The sequence below is a fragment of the Tinamus guttatus genome, unplaced genomic scaffold (assembly GCF_059628265.1).
Source record: "Tinamus guttatus ecotype Peru unplaced genomic scaffold, ASM5962826v1 Tinamus_guttatus_pri_ptg000639l, whole genome shotgun sequence".
Lineage (NCBI taxonomy): Eukaryota > Metazoa > Chordata > Aves > Tinamiformes > Tinamidae > Tinamus > Tinamus guttatus.
This window is the reverse complement of record NW_028289173.1, coordinates 4,630,132-4,648,223: the sequence shown is the minus strand read 5'-3', so window position 1 is coordinate 4,648,223 and position 18,092 is coordinate 4,630,132. Positions and strand designations below refer to the sequence as shown.

Here is an 18,092-nt window from a genome sequence, read left to right as displayed (position 1 = left end):
AGTTATAGGCTGTCTTCTGGATTGAGATGGGAAACAGCTAATTTAACATTCTTATTTGAACCTTAAGGAGCCTAAATGAGGATGAAAGATGTGGTAGGAGAAAAAACATCATTGTGAATCTAACCTAAGGTAGCACTAGGAGCCATGGAGAACACAGTGTTCGAGCAAAAACACCTTCCTGCAAACTGCAGAAATACTTTCCCTCTTTTGATAGCTGAATAGAGAGGAAGCAGCTCAGCAATGCTTGGACTTGTCCTGCAGCTAATATGCTGTTGGTCCATTTAGTAGAAGTCTGGGTCATGGCAGGGGGCTAAAGCACCAAGACTGCTGATATTTTCAAATCTCTTAGCAGCAGTAACCACACAGCAGCTTTTCTGCAAAATAAACAAGAATCCAGTTAATTCAGCAGTATACATTTTTATTTGGTTAAGCATTCTAGGACAACCACACAGTGGTTTCTTCGTGCATACGGAAAAGAAAGCAGGGCTGAAACTTCTTGCTTACAAAGGGTTCTTGCAGCCACCCTATTTGTGAAATGTTTTATACAACACTCAGAAAACAAGACCTCTTTGTGAAATGGAGAAATGGTCCTGGAGGTCTCTCTCGAAATGCACCTACACTGCTTTTTTTTTGCCGCTCTCATCATCCAGATCCCAGCACAAAGAGGAAGGACGCTAACCTCTTCATTTGTTTGTGTTACCACTCCAAACATTATTGATGCCAGCTCTAAATCAGCTGGCATTTGAGCATATTATTTTGGGTTAAATGTGGTAAGCACTCTTTCCTGATACACTTAGCTAAAGGGATTCTTTAAAAGTAAAGCACTGCTATGATTCTAGATATACTCATTAAGGAAACTGAAATAAACTCCAAAAAGAAAAACACATGCAGAGGAAATAACACTGCAAAAGCCAGAAACCAGATTTTCCTGCAGGTTAGATCATGGGTAGGTTACTATATTACAAATCTGTAAAAGGTTTATTTGAAAATTATTTTGCCTGCTGTCAGACAGCACAGTTATCTCAAATCTGATCTTGGTTGTAATAGAAAATTGTGTAATATAGTGCTTCCTGGACTAGAGATAGAGAGGTTTTTTTTCAGAGTTGGCAGCTTGAAATGAGGAAGATAGGACTAGTTTTGGAAGTTACTCTGTGGAAACATAAAGCTGAGCAGACCAAAGCTTCATGTCACCATCCCAGCACTAGTGAAATGGAGGTCAACACAGAGCTTCACAAAGGGGTGGCCCTTGGGCTGCCAATAGGCAGGGTGATGCTGGGACATGACCACACCAGGAGCTCCTGTGGCTGCAGAGAGCAATTTTAAGAGACAATAACGGTCTTCACTGACCTCCAGCCTGCCATGGAAAGGCAACTTCAAGTACCTAAGATAGCTCATTTAAAGCTCATTAACTTGTACTACATTGAACAGTATAAAATGCTCTGATCTTACGCTTTGTAAAACAGCACAGATTTCTATCTCTGTCAATAATCTTTCTTTTTTTAGATATTAGCAGACAAAACATGTTGCAAGCAAAACCTAGCACATCCTTTGCACCACCAAGGAGACCATGGATGATGACAGCAGTAAAAACTTGCACACAGTGAAAAGCTTTTATTTTGGTATCCTTGTTATTATGTGTGATGCAAGGCTAAACGGAAGTGGTTATTACAATGTGTGTGTTCACAGTCTTGTTCACATCTTGACCCTCCACTGCGCTTTGCCCTTAGATGCCTCCAGAAACTAAATGGTTCCCATGGTCCTTTAACAGAGGCACCAGTTTCTGTGGTAGTCCATAAAGCGGTCTGTGGGAATGGGTGTACTAGCTTGTGACGATATTCAGCTGTCTGAAGTAGCCTGATTTCCTAGCAGCTGAGTGAGTACACTTTGGTCAAAGACCATGGAAAGAACATGAGAGCAGACTTGGGTTGTCCTCACCCCCCTGGGGGAGGCAACCAACCTAGCCTGAGAACCACTAATGAAATGGTGGCTGATGAAAGGGCAAAGACAAGGACTCAGAGAAAGGACCGAGAGGAAAACTTTGTCGAAATAGCTCTGCTTACTACAGACTAACATGGCAAATAAGTGCACTGTTAGAACTGATTGGCCTTCAAATCTGTGGAGCAGCTTCTTTCAGAGGACACCTCCCTTTCATTCCACTACAGTTACTGGAACTGCCCTGAGGGTCTGGCCCGTGCCTTTGCTAAAAAGTAATTACTTTTCATATTTCTACCCTTTTTAAACCACAACATGAAAACTTGAAAGCTTTCAGCACAGAAAAGTTATTGGGTGAAATCCTGCCTCATGAGAGTCAGTGGGAGCGTAACCATTCCTTTAAAATGGCCAGGGTTTGCAGCACATATGGCTTCATACACATATGGCATTTTGCACATTGCTGCGATTTAGTTTAAGTGATAGGGACAGTTTATATTTTGGATATTTTCCAAGCAACAGTGAGGATGGTGGTGGTGAATACAATTTGGACTATGCAGGGTTTTCAGCCTCCCACTGATCCCTTCCACAGGGGCTACAGCATTTATGTCTGAAGAAACACTTGGGACCTGAAACAAACCTTCTGTTTGGCAGCTCTTTTGGAGAGGTTATTGAGCCAGCGGTGCTGGAGACACACAGCCCCCTTTAGCCTTCTTCTAGGGAGAAAGAAAAAAGAAAGATTATAGGAAACATTAATTGAGGATCAACCACATCTTATCTCTAATTAAGATAATGGCAAAACACTGCAACATCAGCATATTTAGTAAAGCTATCTGGTAAAGCAGATAAGGCCTGAACAGAGGAGCTTTAAGGATGAAATGAGTTGTTAGGCTGGGTTTTCTCAGCTGAGAACTGGAGAAGATAAGCACCTCACCAGGTGAGCAGTTCCTGTTCTTGCAGCATTTGGAAAAAAAAAAAAAAAGCCTGTGGCCCACGTTTCAGGTATCAGGTGTTCACTGGAGCCCTACTAACAGAATCATGAGCATCCTAAGGATCCTTCTAAAGAGATACGTACCTGTGACAAACTCCCATATTTTTACTATATATGCACATTTATAAGCCTTGTGATAATCTCATGGGCTCTGGGATATTTTCATGAAAATGATACTTCAATTACAATTGTAAAAATTTATTTGATTCTTTTTATTTTCCATTTTATACTACTTCTTGTTATCCTTACTCTGTGTAATAGAAACATCTTTCAAGGACATCACTTTCGGGACACTACTCAGCCCAAAAAACATACCACCTCATCAACAGAGCTACTGCTGTTGTATTATTGTCATAATCTTTGTTCTTTAGTAAGATGATTTTATTAATTAATAATTGGTCTACTAATTCTTAATGACGGCTCTAATTCAAAAGGCACCTTGAGACATACATCCTAGGCACTGCAGCTGTTATTTTATTGAACACTGATGCGCTTTGTTTGCAAAGAATGAAGGGAATATTGTGCTTCAAATGCTCTAAATTTTTTGGAACCTGCTTAAACTGAGCTTCTTATTAACCAGTTTGGGCTGAGTTAAATTCAGCCAACGACAAACTCATCAACAGTCTGAATCTTCCAAACTTACTGGCTCCTTAACAGAGGAATAATCGCAATTATTTAAAATTATGTTGACCCTCCAACTCAGCCAAATGACTTTTTTTTCACTTGAAAAAATAACTGCTTCCTTTGTGTTGATGGCTAAACTGGCTATCTTCAAAGGGCAAGAAAATGCCTAAGTAGAAGCACATGCACTGGCTGAGGTTCTAGGCTCTACCAGGAAGGGTATCATTTGGGAACAGGTAGGAAAAAATCTAAGATCACTTATATGGTACCTCAGGATGCCGTGAAAGGACTTTTAAAGCAGTAAGCAGAACCACCCCAAACTAGAAAATTCCCAGGTTAAACATACAGTTATTCAGTGCTTATTTTGTAAATGGTCTTATTTTGCTAAGAAGTGGATCCACGGCACAACACACAACAATTGCATGACCCTACATTTCCTGCCAAACATGCAAGGACCCATAAGCAGATGTGAGCATGCAGACTATAACAACTAAGTAGACACTAAGTAAAAGCAAGTAGACACATGGCTCACAGTGGCAAAAAATCCAGCAGCAGCAGAGACTCAAAAACAGATGCATAAAAAAGCAAATAGCGATGTAGCAACACAAAAAGAAAAGTGCAGTTCAACAATGCACAAGGATATTTAAATTTAGAGACCTGGAGTCTGCAGTGGAGCTTGTGGTCTGATAACCATGGATGTTTTAAGGCAGCAGTTGCACTTATTCTCCAGCTAAAGGAAAACCAGAAAGCTATTAAGTGTTTTTTCCCAGAATCTTACCATTCAACTGGACATGTTCTGCCATGCTGTAATGCTGTGCCTGAAGGCCCCTTTACGCCAGATCACAGCTAATGTATGAAATAGGAAAGGAATTTCATGTACATTATGAACAACATCAATAAGGTGGCATTCCAATATTCTTCCTGGACATACAACAACATAGGTAAGTCTCTACAGTTGGGAAATGGAGCAGTACGAGTGACACCTCTGTGACATTATGACATGAAATGTGCATTTCAAAAATAAAGGGATTATATACCATTTTTCCTTGATGAGAAGCTTTGAGATGAAATCTTTGGCCTCATCAGAAACATCTCGAAATTCCTCATCTTCAAAATTCCAGCTACAAGCCAGGATATTATTCAGAGTCTCATTGTCATCATCACCCAAAAAGGGAGACAATCCACTCAGCCTAAATTAAAAAGAAATATGTTTACTCCCCCTGCCATTATCTTTTCCTGTACACGATCTCTCATGTTCCATCTAAGGTTATTCTCTTATTCCTGGCACTACTTTGCAGCATGTTACTTGCTAAGAAAGTCTCCAGACCATTCCCATGGTCTTTTAACTAAAGAAGTCATCATCCTTCTTTCCTCTAAATTAAACAAACAAAGCATTATTATTTTCTATGGCAAGTCATATTTTCTAGACCTCTGATCATTCTTGAAAATACCTACTGGGAACTTTCCAAGTGATCAATATTATTCTGGAAATGCAATGCCCAAGCGCTCATGAGAGATGTGCAATGAAACAGTAAAAGTTCCTGGTGATTGGAAGAGGGGATCAATTCCTGAGAATATGGAAAGAAGCCCATGTTTTCTATTTTAGGTTCAAACTTTGTTAATCTTCCAGTGTAATAACAAATTTGGATGACTGACACATTTCAACACAGAAACAGTTTACATAGAAGAGACTGAATGCTACTTACAGCATATAAGCAATGACCCCTACACTCCACATGTCGGTAGGAAAGGAAACAAACTCGTAATTCACAACTTCAGGTGCAAGGAATTCTGGAGTCCCGAAGTTAACTCGAAGTTTTTCTCTGGGTTTATATCTAGGCAATTAACAGAGGACATCAATTAGAGCTCTAATTTGAGTTGTATCATAAGTTATGACAAACTTTACAGGATTTCAGAAACATCCGTAATTTTCAGAAAAAAAAAAAAAACACAAGGATATAAAGAGGTACAAAGTAAAAAATATATATACCCATACATATGAATGAAAAATGTTTGCAAGATTTATTTTATACTGTAGACTTAAACTAACCACTACACAATAGGAGACAGGAAGAAATTCAGATTTCAAGGACTCCTCAGGACAGCTGTTAACATTTTAACAGGCCTGGAAATTTAACCAGTAAATCCTTCACTAAGGTTATGATATCTGACTAAGATAGTAAATGACATAGCATGGGTTATATCCTCACAGCGCCTGATGGTGCCTTAAACCCTCTCTTGAAATATCTCGTAACTTTGGAGGCAAGAGACCAGACAAGACTGACCACTGGTTTTGTCTGTCCTATCGATCCCAGTATGCCTGTGTGCATGACCAAGCAGAATCAGCCCTCTTTCAACTTTCCAGCTGAAAAAAATCTTCAAAACTCATAGTTTTTACTCAGCATGAAACATTCCTTACTAAAAGATACCCCAGGTTAAAAAAGGGGGTAAAAGAAGGGGTTAAAACAAATTAAACTTGTTCCAAGAACAGTAGAAGGCTGTTGTATATCAAATGTGTCATTGCAGAGATGTAATACCTTTTTCATCGTTTCCTAATCCATTTACTTTTAGCAAGATCACATGCACGTACCTTCTTGCCAATCCAAAATCAATAATTTTTATTTGATTTGCTGCTCGGTTCACACAAAGGATATTCTCAGGCTGCCAAGAGAAAGCAGAAAATACTTTAATGAGAAACAAGAGTGACAAACTGGGCTTTTAGTAAACTGTAGAGGAAGAAAATACTACAATCACTGCAAGCATTTCAGAAGCACCTTTTGCTTTCCTCCTTAGGCACATTTCTCTGCATGGTGCTTCTCCCTGATGTCACATGGTAGATGACGTTGTACGTTTTGTGCTTTGTAGCTGCTTTCTCTTCTTAGCTTTTCAGTTTGACGTAAGGCAGCAGTTTAGATAAAGAGCTCATTAGAGGGAGCGGGACAGAGAATGCAAGCTTCCAAAGAAGGTTTAAAGATGCTGGCACTGTGATTTTACAGACCTTAATGATCTGACATTGGATCTTTTTATATTTAAAGGTTTTTCTGGGCTTTGAAGTTTATCTTACAGCCTTAGGTTTGTGAGTTCATGGATATTCTGGCAGTAACTGTCTCATTCAACACTGAGTGATATAGGGTAGTCATATGACTTTACATTTTGCTCATATACTTTAGTGAAAGGTGGGATTCACAGGTTAAATCCCCATGGGCTTCCATTGGGCCAAATGCTGCTCTGCACCTCCCTGGCAGGAATCCATTAGCTTCCACAGAATTACTCCAAATTCATACAGAAGTGACTGAGAACAGATTTAGGCCAATTGTCTTTGAAATGTAAATACCTAAAAGAGAGTCTCATATTCACTGCCAGCAGTTTTATAGCTACTCTGCCTTGTTGCTTGTTGAGTCCTCTTTGAAATAAAACAGCCCTCAACACTTAAAACATTAGTTAACCTTTGTCACCATTACTAATTCATTTTACATGTAGGACTCTTAAACACCATATGTCCACAGTTTTTTGTGGTCTTGGACTATTATGGTCAGGATGAATTTCTTTCAGTTTCAAGATTCCTTCCCCAAACTCATCTGTTACTGACAGCAATCCGTGAACAAGCAAATCCGAAGAGAGGAGCCCTGTTGGCTAGCATGTGAATGGAGAGGTCTCTGGGAAGGATTGCTTGGAGGTGTACGTGTCCTTCTGCTCACATTTTGAATTCATACTCAAGCTGTGCCATCTCCAAGAACAAAACACACAAGTCCCAGGGGACTGTGCAAACTTCTGCTTGACGGGTTTCCAGGTAACTGGGTATTTATAAAGAAAAAGAAATGTGAATCTGGTCACTGATTAGCAACTGAAGCAGATTCCAACAGGTGTTTGTTCATTTGCTTAAGTTCAGTAATATATAAACCATCAACATTAAAAATGTACTATTTTAACTCAGCTATTACATGCCAAAAACAGCATTGGTAATAAAAACCTCGCCAAAGAGAAAACCCTCCTGTGCACATTTGCTTATTTTTGCTTTGTTGTGAAACTCAGGGATCATCATGAAGTTTAATAGCCAGTGATAAAACTAAAGACATCATCCCTTTTTATACTGACACTAAACAGAGGTTAAGAAGAAAGTCTAATATCTGATAAAAACTTGGAGAGGGAGAAAGGCCCCTTCTAATGTGCAGTCTAATGAAAAAATCTTTTCAACAAATGTTTTTTGAAGGGTGATAGTCAACTGTTACCAATCAACTAGCAGGAGAATGTGCAACTAGTTTTGCTTTAAAAAAAAATGAAGTGGCTTGTCATGTACATGGTTGCATAGTTCAGACAACTGAGTATCTGATGCAGAATATGCCACCTCTTCTGGGCTTCCAGCTGCACTGGAAGTTGGAAGTCATTGCCTAACTTAACACAGACATTCTGTATTTGTTACATCTGCCACTGGCAATGTTCATTTCTTCTATTTCAACAAGCACATTTTAATGTACTTTCCCTTAAGCTGGCTACATATTGATGCTTTTTCATGACAGTGATAGAATAACGTAGCTCTCAGAATGGTGTGCTGGGTTTCCACTGACCCTGAATGACCTTGAATTTAGTTTTGCTCATGCCTTGCCCTCTGTTTTGTAAAAAGGGGGATAAATCCCGTCCCCCTCTCCTCGCCCCGTGATAGATATATAAAACAGAGATCTGGCAGCAAAATTACAAATAGCAAAATAGTATGGTCAGCTGTGGGCTTTCTGTAACATCAACTGTCAATACTCCAGAGCTATGAGGTTTGATGAGATGATTGAAATTCTCATCTAATTTAATTACTCCTCTAGTGACTTAACTGATGTCAATGTGGTCAAAGTAAATACATATTGGTTTAAGGAAATCACAGTAAGGCAAGTACACAGTAAGGCAGTAAGGCACAGTAAGGGAATCTGTTAAACTGTATGGCCTACCCCTAGGAAAATTAATTTCTGCATTAGAATCCAAGCTGTCATTGCGCAAAACATATATCTCAATTCAGTACCTTGAGATCCAAATGAAGAATATACATTTGGTGCATGTACTGAATCCCCTCACAGATCTGTTTTATGAACAAGATGGTATCCATCTCTGTCAAATTGTAGTTTTCATCAATAATTCGGTCAAATAATTCTCCTCCTTCCACACTGTTGAGAGAAAGACAATGAAGTGGTTACCAAGTCCAAATTCAATCTCATGATTTTAGAGGAATGCAGAACATACACTGGCGACCTGTTTAAAATGCACTTACTTTTAATCATTCACAACCAGGAAGAGTGAGGTGGAGCTACAAATTGACATTGTAATCCGATCCAAACCTCCCAAATACTGCATTCTGATGTGTGCTGACTTGAAGTTCTCCAACATGTGAAAGCCCAGTCTTAAAGTGACCAATCTCCCAGTCTTTGATAGAAGACAAAGTCTTAAATTTTAGATATAATGCTCACTTGGACATAATTTTGTATTAGTGAAATTAATGATGCTACATAGAAAACCAAGATAACATTAGAGAAGCTGCATTTAAAACTGTGCTCTCTTCCCTTAGAATTTAACAGGAATATGATCCAAGGGTTCAATGCAAAGCAATCTAAAATCACAATGGAAATAATTTCTTAGTTTCTTGTCCCATTTCATAATGCTTCCCACTTACCGGTTCATATCTAAGTAGAATTTTAGCTTTTGTTATACACAAATATTGTAGACCAAATTCAGAGCAGTGTCCAAAAAATTTCAGAAGAATGAAACCCAGCGTAACTTCGTATCTTCTACCACCTCTTTATATATTTTATTTAGATCTTTTGACTTCCTTAAAATAACATCTATTTGGCCTGACTTTAAAGTAGCTATTTTATGCCTAGCTAACATGATTACCCAGTGTGAAAGACAGTTGAATCCATTAAGACACCCACTGTAAATATTATCCTCAAAACCTAAAGGTGGTTTCTCTCTATTTTAAGGTACCTTTCCATTTGCCCCACAAAACTAGAGATACTGAGGTCTGTTTCTGAACTGACATGATATACCACTTGAAATTGAACAGGAGTTATATAACATAGACCTGTCTTCAAGTGGGGCAGTGGCTTTGCACCATCAGAAGTATCTGACAACAGCACTGCAAAATAAATTGTAAATGATTCTACAGGAAAAAAAAAATCTTAATTTTGATTTTTTGATTCCTGGAAACCTCTTTCACATGCTCTTTCCACCTTTAGGCAGCTCCATTTCTAACTTCAGGAGAAATTAAAAAGGGAATGCAACCGCTAGAAAAAGTGGTAAAAAAGAAAGGAAAAGAAAACAACACACTTACTATTCCATGACCAGGACAATGTCATTTTTGGATTCAAAGGCATCATACAGCTGGATGAGGTTCACATGGTTCAGCTGATTCATAACATTGATTTCATTCTTTACCTCATCCTGTAAAAAAAAAAAAAGAGTATTATTGTTTCAGCAGCCTTTATCAAAGAAAGCTGCACAGACTAGGATATTGTTAGTGTTTGAACTGGACACCAACATTATCTTCATGTTTTCATTCCTGGCAAACAGCCTCAAAGTTTCCATGCAGTGGTAGATGTCAATCTTAGAGGCACTACTAGACAGAACTCACAGCTAGAGTTGGGGACTGCTTCAGTAATAAACTGGGCCCCTCAAAGTAATCAAAGTAAGGCGAGAGGAAGAGGAAGAGCACACGCAGAGAACAGGTGTGTTCACAGAGACATGGGAAAAGAGAAACGTAGCATAGACTTTGTTTCAACCAGCTCTGGGTATACAAAATGAAGCTGCGTAAAAGAGGTCTAGAACTCACTTTGCCATCAGTGGAAAGAGCTGGGTGCCATGCAACTATTTCAGGCATAGAGTTTAGAATGGATTGAGTCACTCTTTGGAGGTGCCATTGACTGCAAGGAGAGTCTCCACGGCCAACTTAGCCACAGACAGTTGCACTTTAAACATCCACAATTAGCTGAGCTTAATCCCACCCTTGAATACCATTAATGACACAGCTCTCACACAAAAAACGCTAAGCCTACGCATGCTTTTCCTGTGAAAGCGAGACCCAGATGGCCAGAAGGTTTGGAAAACAGGACAAATTCTTCTCATTTGCATTTGTGTTGATGTCAGAAGCCTAGACCATGCCGGCTACCAGTATCCACCACCAAGTCATTGCTGCAAAGCCTGGAGCATGGTTGGAAGGGAATATGCTATGACACAGCCTGACAGCTGACATCTACTGTTAAAGAAAATGCTGATGAATAGACAGCGGAAAGAAAAATCTAAGGAATTGGGAAAAGCACCACAGAACACCTAAAGAGGGCTTTGGTGAGCCGCAAGCAGTTCAGGAGGAGAAGGGAAGTAGATCTGTAGCCAGTGCTAATCAGTGGGTCCTGTGAATGTGATAGCTTGTGCGCCACTTGGTCATGCTGTGTTCTGTAGCTGAAGAGACAAGAGGAATCCATTGGGGAAGAAAAGACTCAAATCGCACTCTACCAACCTTTTGTTTATCACCTTTGGCTTTTATAATTTTGGCTGCTAGCTTGAGACCTGTTGCTTTCTCTTCACATTTGTGCACTTGGCCAAATCGTCCCCTAGGGAAAAAAAGTGAAAAAAAAAAATCATCTAGTGGTGTTTATGTTGGCCCCAATTGTAATCTAAGTTATACACAAAGGAAATTATCCTCTCCCTGGTGGGTTTCATTTGAATTGGTGTGCTGCTATTTTGTTGTGTCAGTTATATCTGGTACTAGTCATGTAAGCACACCAAAATCACACACTGTTCTAGCTGATATTCAACATATATGATTCACTAATACTACATTATCTATACCTACTTTTAACAAGCTTTTTGCTATTTCTTGTATAAAAAGCAAAATAAATAAATAATAAAAATATAACAATAAGTAATAATAAATAATATAATAATAATAATAAAATATAATAAATAAATGAATAAATATAAAGCTATTCCTTGTAGCTTTTTAACAAACTACAAGAAATCTCAGGGATGCTAAAATTATGTACTGTCACTCACATGAACAATCTGCTTCTCTCCATCTCATCCTTTTCCTTCAAAGGACAGTTGTGATGAAATGGCACTTACCCAAGACCACACTGCTATCAGAAATGTTGATTCTTAAATTATCTGAGGACTGGAGACCAGAAAACTACATAGCCTGCCAAATTAGCTGACTGATCTAGTTGAAAATATCTATGTATTTTCAGGGATGGTATCCACTAAGGTAAGAAAGGCTACAGTATGTTTGTACTTCCTGCTGGCTGCAATGCAAAGTACTACAGCATCCTACGAGCACCATCATTAAGTCTGCGGGCAGCTGGCTGGCCTAGAAGAAAACCAAATACAAGTCAAGCCTGATGGTGCCAAACTTGCAGCCAAAATCCACTCACACAATGAAATCAGCCTCCTGTTTTCATCCCTCTCAAACATACTGTTAGAGCTTAGACTTTCATGACTTCAGTTCTAGTGAGGCATGTGGCTTCCATTCCTTCCTGTGGTGCTTGGCTATAAGCTTTTGCCTCGCTTTTCATGTTGATTGGGTTCACCTGACTTACCCTCCCAGGATTTCATTCTTGCTGACATTATAGTAACTGCTGATGCCTGTCCTTTTCGCTGAGACAATCCTATGATCAAATGGTGCTGGTGGAGTGAGATTTTCATCTACAAGAAAAAAAAAAAAACAAAGAAACAAAAAAACAAAACATGGATAGCATATGAGTGGTCACAGGTGCTGTTTGTCTGTCTCTTATTTTAAATCTTTCTTTCCTACAGCTAAGCTCACTTAAGAACTGAATACACCTATTGCATATATACATGTCTTTCTCTGTTATTTATCAAGGGTTTTATTCCAGGAGCTCTGGCTCAGAAAACAGGGTGTTTTCTGGTTTAATCTAGGTTTAATAGGGCAGCATCTTCTGTACAAGAGGTAGCAAGAAGCCCTCTGAGCCCCACCCAGATGATGACTGTCAAACTAAGGCAGTGCAGTTTCACACCCAGACAGAGCTTGAGCAATTTGTTTGGAAGTTGTGGCTGCAACCTCTTTTTCTCTAGCTCTTTTTTTTTTTTTTTTTTGCCTCTGGGAGTGCAGATAGTTAATATGTATTGTAACTTTCTTGTGGGATAGGAAGAGAGACAGCTCTCCTCTAGGCCCAGCTGCTACAAGAGGCCATTTGCCTGCTTATGCTGTCCACAGTGAAGTATTCCCAGCTCGTTGTCTGATTGACACAACTTTTCCTTCTCCCCAGTGTGATTATCATCTTTAAAGATCATGTTTATGGCTTGTGCACATGATGGATTTTCACCCTGGCAGGTAGCACCTGGGATTTCCTGCGTGGCTCAGGGCCCAATGTGGTGGGGCACACAGTAAGTGTCACATGCAACTCTGAAGAGTTTCTGTGCTTAAAAAGAGAAGGCAGATAAAGGTTAAAGAGGGGAATGGGTTCCCAAGATCACACAGCAGCAGCTATAAAGTTTCAGTAGAAATGCAGATCTCCCATATTATTGTCCAGACCTCCGCATGCTGGACCATACTGCCTGCTGGTGTCAAAATCCCTGCTGCAGACTAGCCCTGCATGCCTAATTTCTCTTCAGATTTTTTTTTAGGGTGTTGTGATTTCAATTTCATACCCATGTTGTTTTTCACTTGATTGATATTCCCGAGAGAGACCTTTGGCTGACCAAGGTGACAAATACTTCTTCAACTGGTTGGGAGGGCTAGAGCCACAGCATTTCAATATGAGCTCTCTGGATTGGAATGCCGGCTCCCTTTTGTGTGGTGCTTGTGAAGCAATTTTAAATCCGAACATTACTTCAGTGAAAATGATTAAAAACACAAACAAAAATGCCATGACAGCATATAGCTGGCAAGAACACTTTGGTCATTAATGTAACAGTGGATTGTCCTTATTCACAGTGAACATCCATTTTTCCAAGAGGCCAGCTGTGTACCTAGAGTTTTTTGACAGTGTTATAACTTACATGGCCAGGAAGTTAGTTCATGGTCAAGGAATTGTGAAAAGCTGGGGCTCCTGGAAATTTGCCACCCACTTGGGATTCTGCAGAGCTTGAACTGCGTGTCCTCAAGTATGAGCCTTTGCTTGTTACCAACACCTAAAAAATGCCATGAAGACCTCTAAAGGTAGAATTTGATCTGAAGGACACAAACTCCAAGACTCCCAGCATGTATGTTAGAGAAGAGAACAGTATATATTTCTTTAGATTTTGCTCAGTTCTCAAAGGCTACCAAACTTTGGGCAAGGAAATGTTCATTTAAAGAGGCCTGAAGGGATCAGTATGATCTCTGGCCCTTCATCTCAACGTTTTTTTTTTTTTTCTCCCCCCTAAAGAATATGAAAAATACCTAAGTGGGAACCTAAGTTTTAGTCCTCAAGATTTTCTCAAGAATAAACTCTCTATCTTTTCTTTTCTGCACACCAAACGGGCCATCTCATTATTCAGGAATGACCTACCATTACAAACCTAAAGATGCTTCAAGTGAGCTGCCACTGTACTGTCGTCTTGGACATCTGCCAAACCCCAGGACAGCTTATGGTGTCCAGAATTTTAGTAAACTATCTCCTGTTTCTATTACAGAATCCAGAAGCCTAACATAGATATTTAATAAAAGTTTTCTTTTTCTTCCTTCCCCCTGTCTCAAAGCAAATTCTGTGTTATGCATGCACAGCACACATGCGCACACATGGATCTTCAGATCCTTCAGGCCACCATTTCATTTCTATCATTTCACTGCTAGTGTTTCATTTATAGGGATAAACCACTGCAATTCTCAAAAAAAATGTCTAATGTTAAAAATATCTGCTTCACCGTGGTAAGAACTGCATCAGAGTTCAGTGCCGAACACCATGTACCTTCATTAGTCAGGCTTCCACACAAAAGTTTGTATTTATTTTATAGGTTGTAGTTGTCCTCACTTCAGATTGCAACAGTAGCAATATGAGCAATCTGATTTTCCCCCTGGCATTCAAACTGTTGCAGACCACATCTTAAAGTGTCAAACTGTTGCAGACCACATCTTAAAGTGTTTTCAACCTCTGTAAGTCAATCAATTACATTCCTGGTTTTGCCACATGATTGATATAATTCCTCCCTCTACTCTATATCTACAGTTTTGGACTCTCTATTGTTAAAAGAGGAGGGAAAGAAGACATTATTAGCGGAGTGGTTGTGGCAAAAGCAAATAGTTGCAACTAATTTCTTGATTCTCCAAATCAGGCTCCAGAATAGAAGCCTTTAAGAAAATACAAGCCAACTGCTCAGGTACAGACACTGATACAGTTTTTTAGACGGAAACAGAACTGTGCTATTTCCCATGAGCTTAGGATGCGGCCCATGAACAACTGCTTTTCCTTGTAGTTACCATGCACTCCTTTTCCCCCTCCCACTACAGTCACAAAATTATACTCTTCTACAGGTCTCTCTGCTCAGCACTGTCAATACCAGTGGAATTAATTGCTTTGTTTCTGCCTTTAGGAACATATCTGTGGGAGCTTATCTAGTTTTACATATGTCATCAGCAATTTCTGCATCTAGCCTGCTTTTTTGTTGTCATCTTTGTTTAGGCCTTCAGCATTCACTGGATGCTTACTGCTACCACTATGCTCAAATTGGCAGGTCTGCTCAGTGACTGAACTATAGTTTCCTGTACCTTTTTCGCAGCCTTTACACCTGTAAGGACAAAACATGGCATTAGAGTAGGGTACATTTAAAGCAGAGCAAATTTAGAAACATAAATGAAAAATGCCTACACATATATTTCATTTAAATAACATTACATTATTTTACTTCATGAGGTTAAACCAATTTCTTTAACATTCACTTTGAACAACAAAATGATCACTAAGTTAACCATGAGAGCAAAACAATTTTCTACCTCTGCCATTCTCCATAACTGCCTGAATTCTTCTGATTTTAGTATCTGGCTATCAATCTCACCTTTAAAGCAATGGGAGAACACTGGGATTTCACTGTTCATAAATGTCCCCAAGAGCTTAAACTGGTTTATCCCAGAAGGGCTATGAACAAATGTAGCACTGAATCACAGTAAATAAGTTTATCAGTTTAATTTCCTGAGAAATGTGTCACAGTCTTATGTTACCACTTAAATTACTAAGTATTGTAGTAAGTCCAGTCCCAGCTGGTATATGGTCTATTATATTCTTACTTTGCTAACAGGTTACATGATGCCAGAATATAAACATGGAGACAGAAATCTCCTCAGAAATGAAGAATGGCCTAACATAATTCCCTTGTTCATAACCTTTTTTCTAAGCCAACAACAAACACAGTCTGCTTGTACCATGACAGATTGCTTGCCAGTCTATTTTAAAGGTATAAATTCAGCTTAAAGCTCAGATCAAACTGTTAAACTCATTTTAGCTTCGCTATTTGGATGGATTTTTACCAATATTTGTATTAGTCACTTAGACTTGAAACTTAAACTATCTGGTTTTCCACGGCATGGGTTCCTAAAAGAAGGGGCAGCCTGGGTTTCAGATCTTACCTTTCATGTGATGCTTCTTGACTGTGACTTTCTCCTGCCTCATCTTCACTTTGGGAAGGAGCTGATGGTTCATCCTCCTCCTCTTCATTCTCACCAGCATCTTCCTCCTCTTCATCTTCCCTTTCCTCTTGCCTTTCATCTTCGGACACTTGATGTTCCTCTTGCCTTTCATCTTCGGACACTTGATGGTCCTCCTCCCTTTCCCCACTGGCTAGAGACTCACTCTCTGTGTCCTGCTCAGTTACCCTTTGACAACCATCATCTGCAGTATCTTCTTGTTGCTCTTCTGTAGTGAAGGACTGCTGAATGGAGCTCCTCCTGTGATAGCTTTCAAAAGCCAAGCTTTCTCCCTGCTTTGGCCCTTCAGTTGAAAGTCTTGCAGAATCCATTTGAAGTAGAACAGAACTTGCTTTCTCAGCATTTTCCTTGTTGAGTTTATGAACTTTCTCTTTGTGAGAGCAGGACTGGCTCTTCTCGATGGCTCCCTCTGTAAGTAAACACATTACCAGGCATCTGTCAGTAATTTTCTGGTAGTAAATAACCATATTAAATCAGGACTTGCACTCTTAGCATAATTTCTGATGTTTTCTGAAGCAGGCACTTGCTTTTCTCTCCAAATTTCAAGGTCAGTGTAAGTCTTCTAAGCAATAGCAGGGCCATAAGCTTCAGCAGAGTACTCTCTTCTTTAAAATCAGGACACCATGGATCAGAGATTCTTCACCCTCAGACATGGCACTGGAAATGTTTTTCTTACTCAAGCTAATTGTCAGCCAAGTCAAGGTTAATAAACCCACGCAAAGCATTTTGAGCAGTTTGATACCAGGCACGTAGGCACATGAAAAGTAGTTTGATGATGCTCAAGCAGCTCTCAGTCATGCTGGTGAGCACACACCTCACCCACCTTCACTGGAACTATTTAGGAGAGTAGAAGGGCCCATTTTTTTAAAGAAATAGGGGCTCTGTAGCTGTACCCTTAGGAATTAGATACTGATCAGAAAAAATATTCTAACCTGCGAAATCTGGCGGTTTCTGTTCTTTTGTAGAATTTGTTCCTGTTTCACTCAAATGCAACTTTTCTTTGAAAACCTGTGAAGAAGACAATTGATGCATTAGTCAGTGTATGCAGGGTTCATATGCACAGTTACTTTTGGAACTGAAGCTGGATTTTTTTTTGTCATATATGATTATTCTATGTGACCTAACTTAACCTTTTCTTATAATTCATTATTTTAATCACTATTAAACTGACTTGACTGGCACCATTGTAAAGCAGGAAAAATGATTAAAATCAGCATCACTGCAAGCATAAATACAGGCCAGTAACGACCAGAATTGAGCCTCAAGGACTAAAAGAAACAACCATCCAGGAATGAGCTGTTTCCTTGCAGAAGCCTTTTGCTGTTAAAAACTAGGTTGGTTAAATCAAACTATGAATATTTAATATTCTAGTAAAATATCCCAAACTGTCTTACTGACAGATTTCAAAAAGATCTTTGCTGTTAATCAACATCTGGTAACAGCATTTTTAATGAGCCAGTGATTTATTATAGGGTGACCAAAACAGTTGCCAGGAATCAGAGTGCATAAACCACGTCAGCTTTGTAGCGCCCTCTTGGATGCATTTTACGATATTATAGTGACATCTAGAGGAGCTTTCTACCAACCCGATTCCTCACAAAATTTTCACTGTTACTGCTACCTTTATAACTATTTACTAATATTCCTTTGCATTTTGCTTGCTGTGTTTTTTTGCCCTTCACCAATCCTAGACTTGTTGTCGAACGGTGTTGACAGCAGCCAGTGATGTCTGCTGTTTTGCAGTATTCCTTTTACATTTGCCCTCCTCCACTTATAGTACCATACAACAGGCATAGTTAACGGTAATAGCTAAAAAGGGTGTGAAAAATACAAATACACACAAATATTTTCCAAAGAAACTGCTTTTTCTCTTCGAGCCATTAACCGAAACAGCATAATGCAAACAAAATATACATGGCCAGGAACCTAATTTTGAGAGCTTTA

The 18,092-nt window shown here is 39.3% G+C and overlaps 1 protein-coding gene across 2 annotated transcripts in view; it reads right to left on the bottom strand.

Moving 5' to 3' along the window:
* Positions 1-2,597: 2,597 nt before the first annotated feature.
* The window catches only part of MYLK4 (myosin light chain kinase family member 4), a 75,702-nt gene continuing 60,207 nt past the window's right edge, over positions 2,598-18,092 (bottom strand). The window contains exons 3-14 of one of the 2 annotated variants that reach the window (XM_088535671.1): positions 17,081-17,156; positions 16,071-16,557; positions 15,216-15,235; positions 12,106-12,211; positions 11,031-11,124; positions 9,849-9,958; positions 8,547-8,688; positions 6,132-6,202; positions 5,248-5,376; positions 4,579-4,731; positions 4,199-4,271; positions 2,598-2,645 (exon numbers count right to left, since the gene is read on the bottom strand). In XM_088535671.1, coding sequence (XP_088391797.1) covers positions 2,598-2,645; positions 4,199-4,271; positions 4,579-4,731; positions 5,248-5,376; positions 6,132-6,202; positions 8,547-8,688; positions 9,849-9,958; positions 11,031-11,124; positions 12,106-12,211; positions 15,216-15,235; positions 16,071-16,557; positions 17,081-17,156 — 1,509 coding nt within the window. Of the gene's footprint in view, positions 2,646-4,198; positions 4,272-4,578; positions 4,732-5,247; positions 5,377-6,131; positions 6,203-8,546; positions 8,689-9,848; positions 9,959-11,030; positions 11,125-12,105; positions 12,212-15,200; positions 15,236-16,070; positions 16,558-17,080; positions 17,157-18,092 lie in introns of both variants that reach the window. The other variant, XM_088535670.1, reaches the window with a different exon arrangement.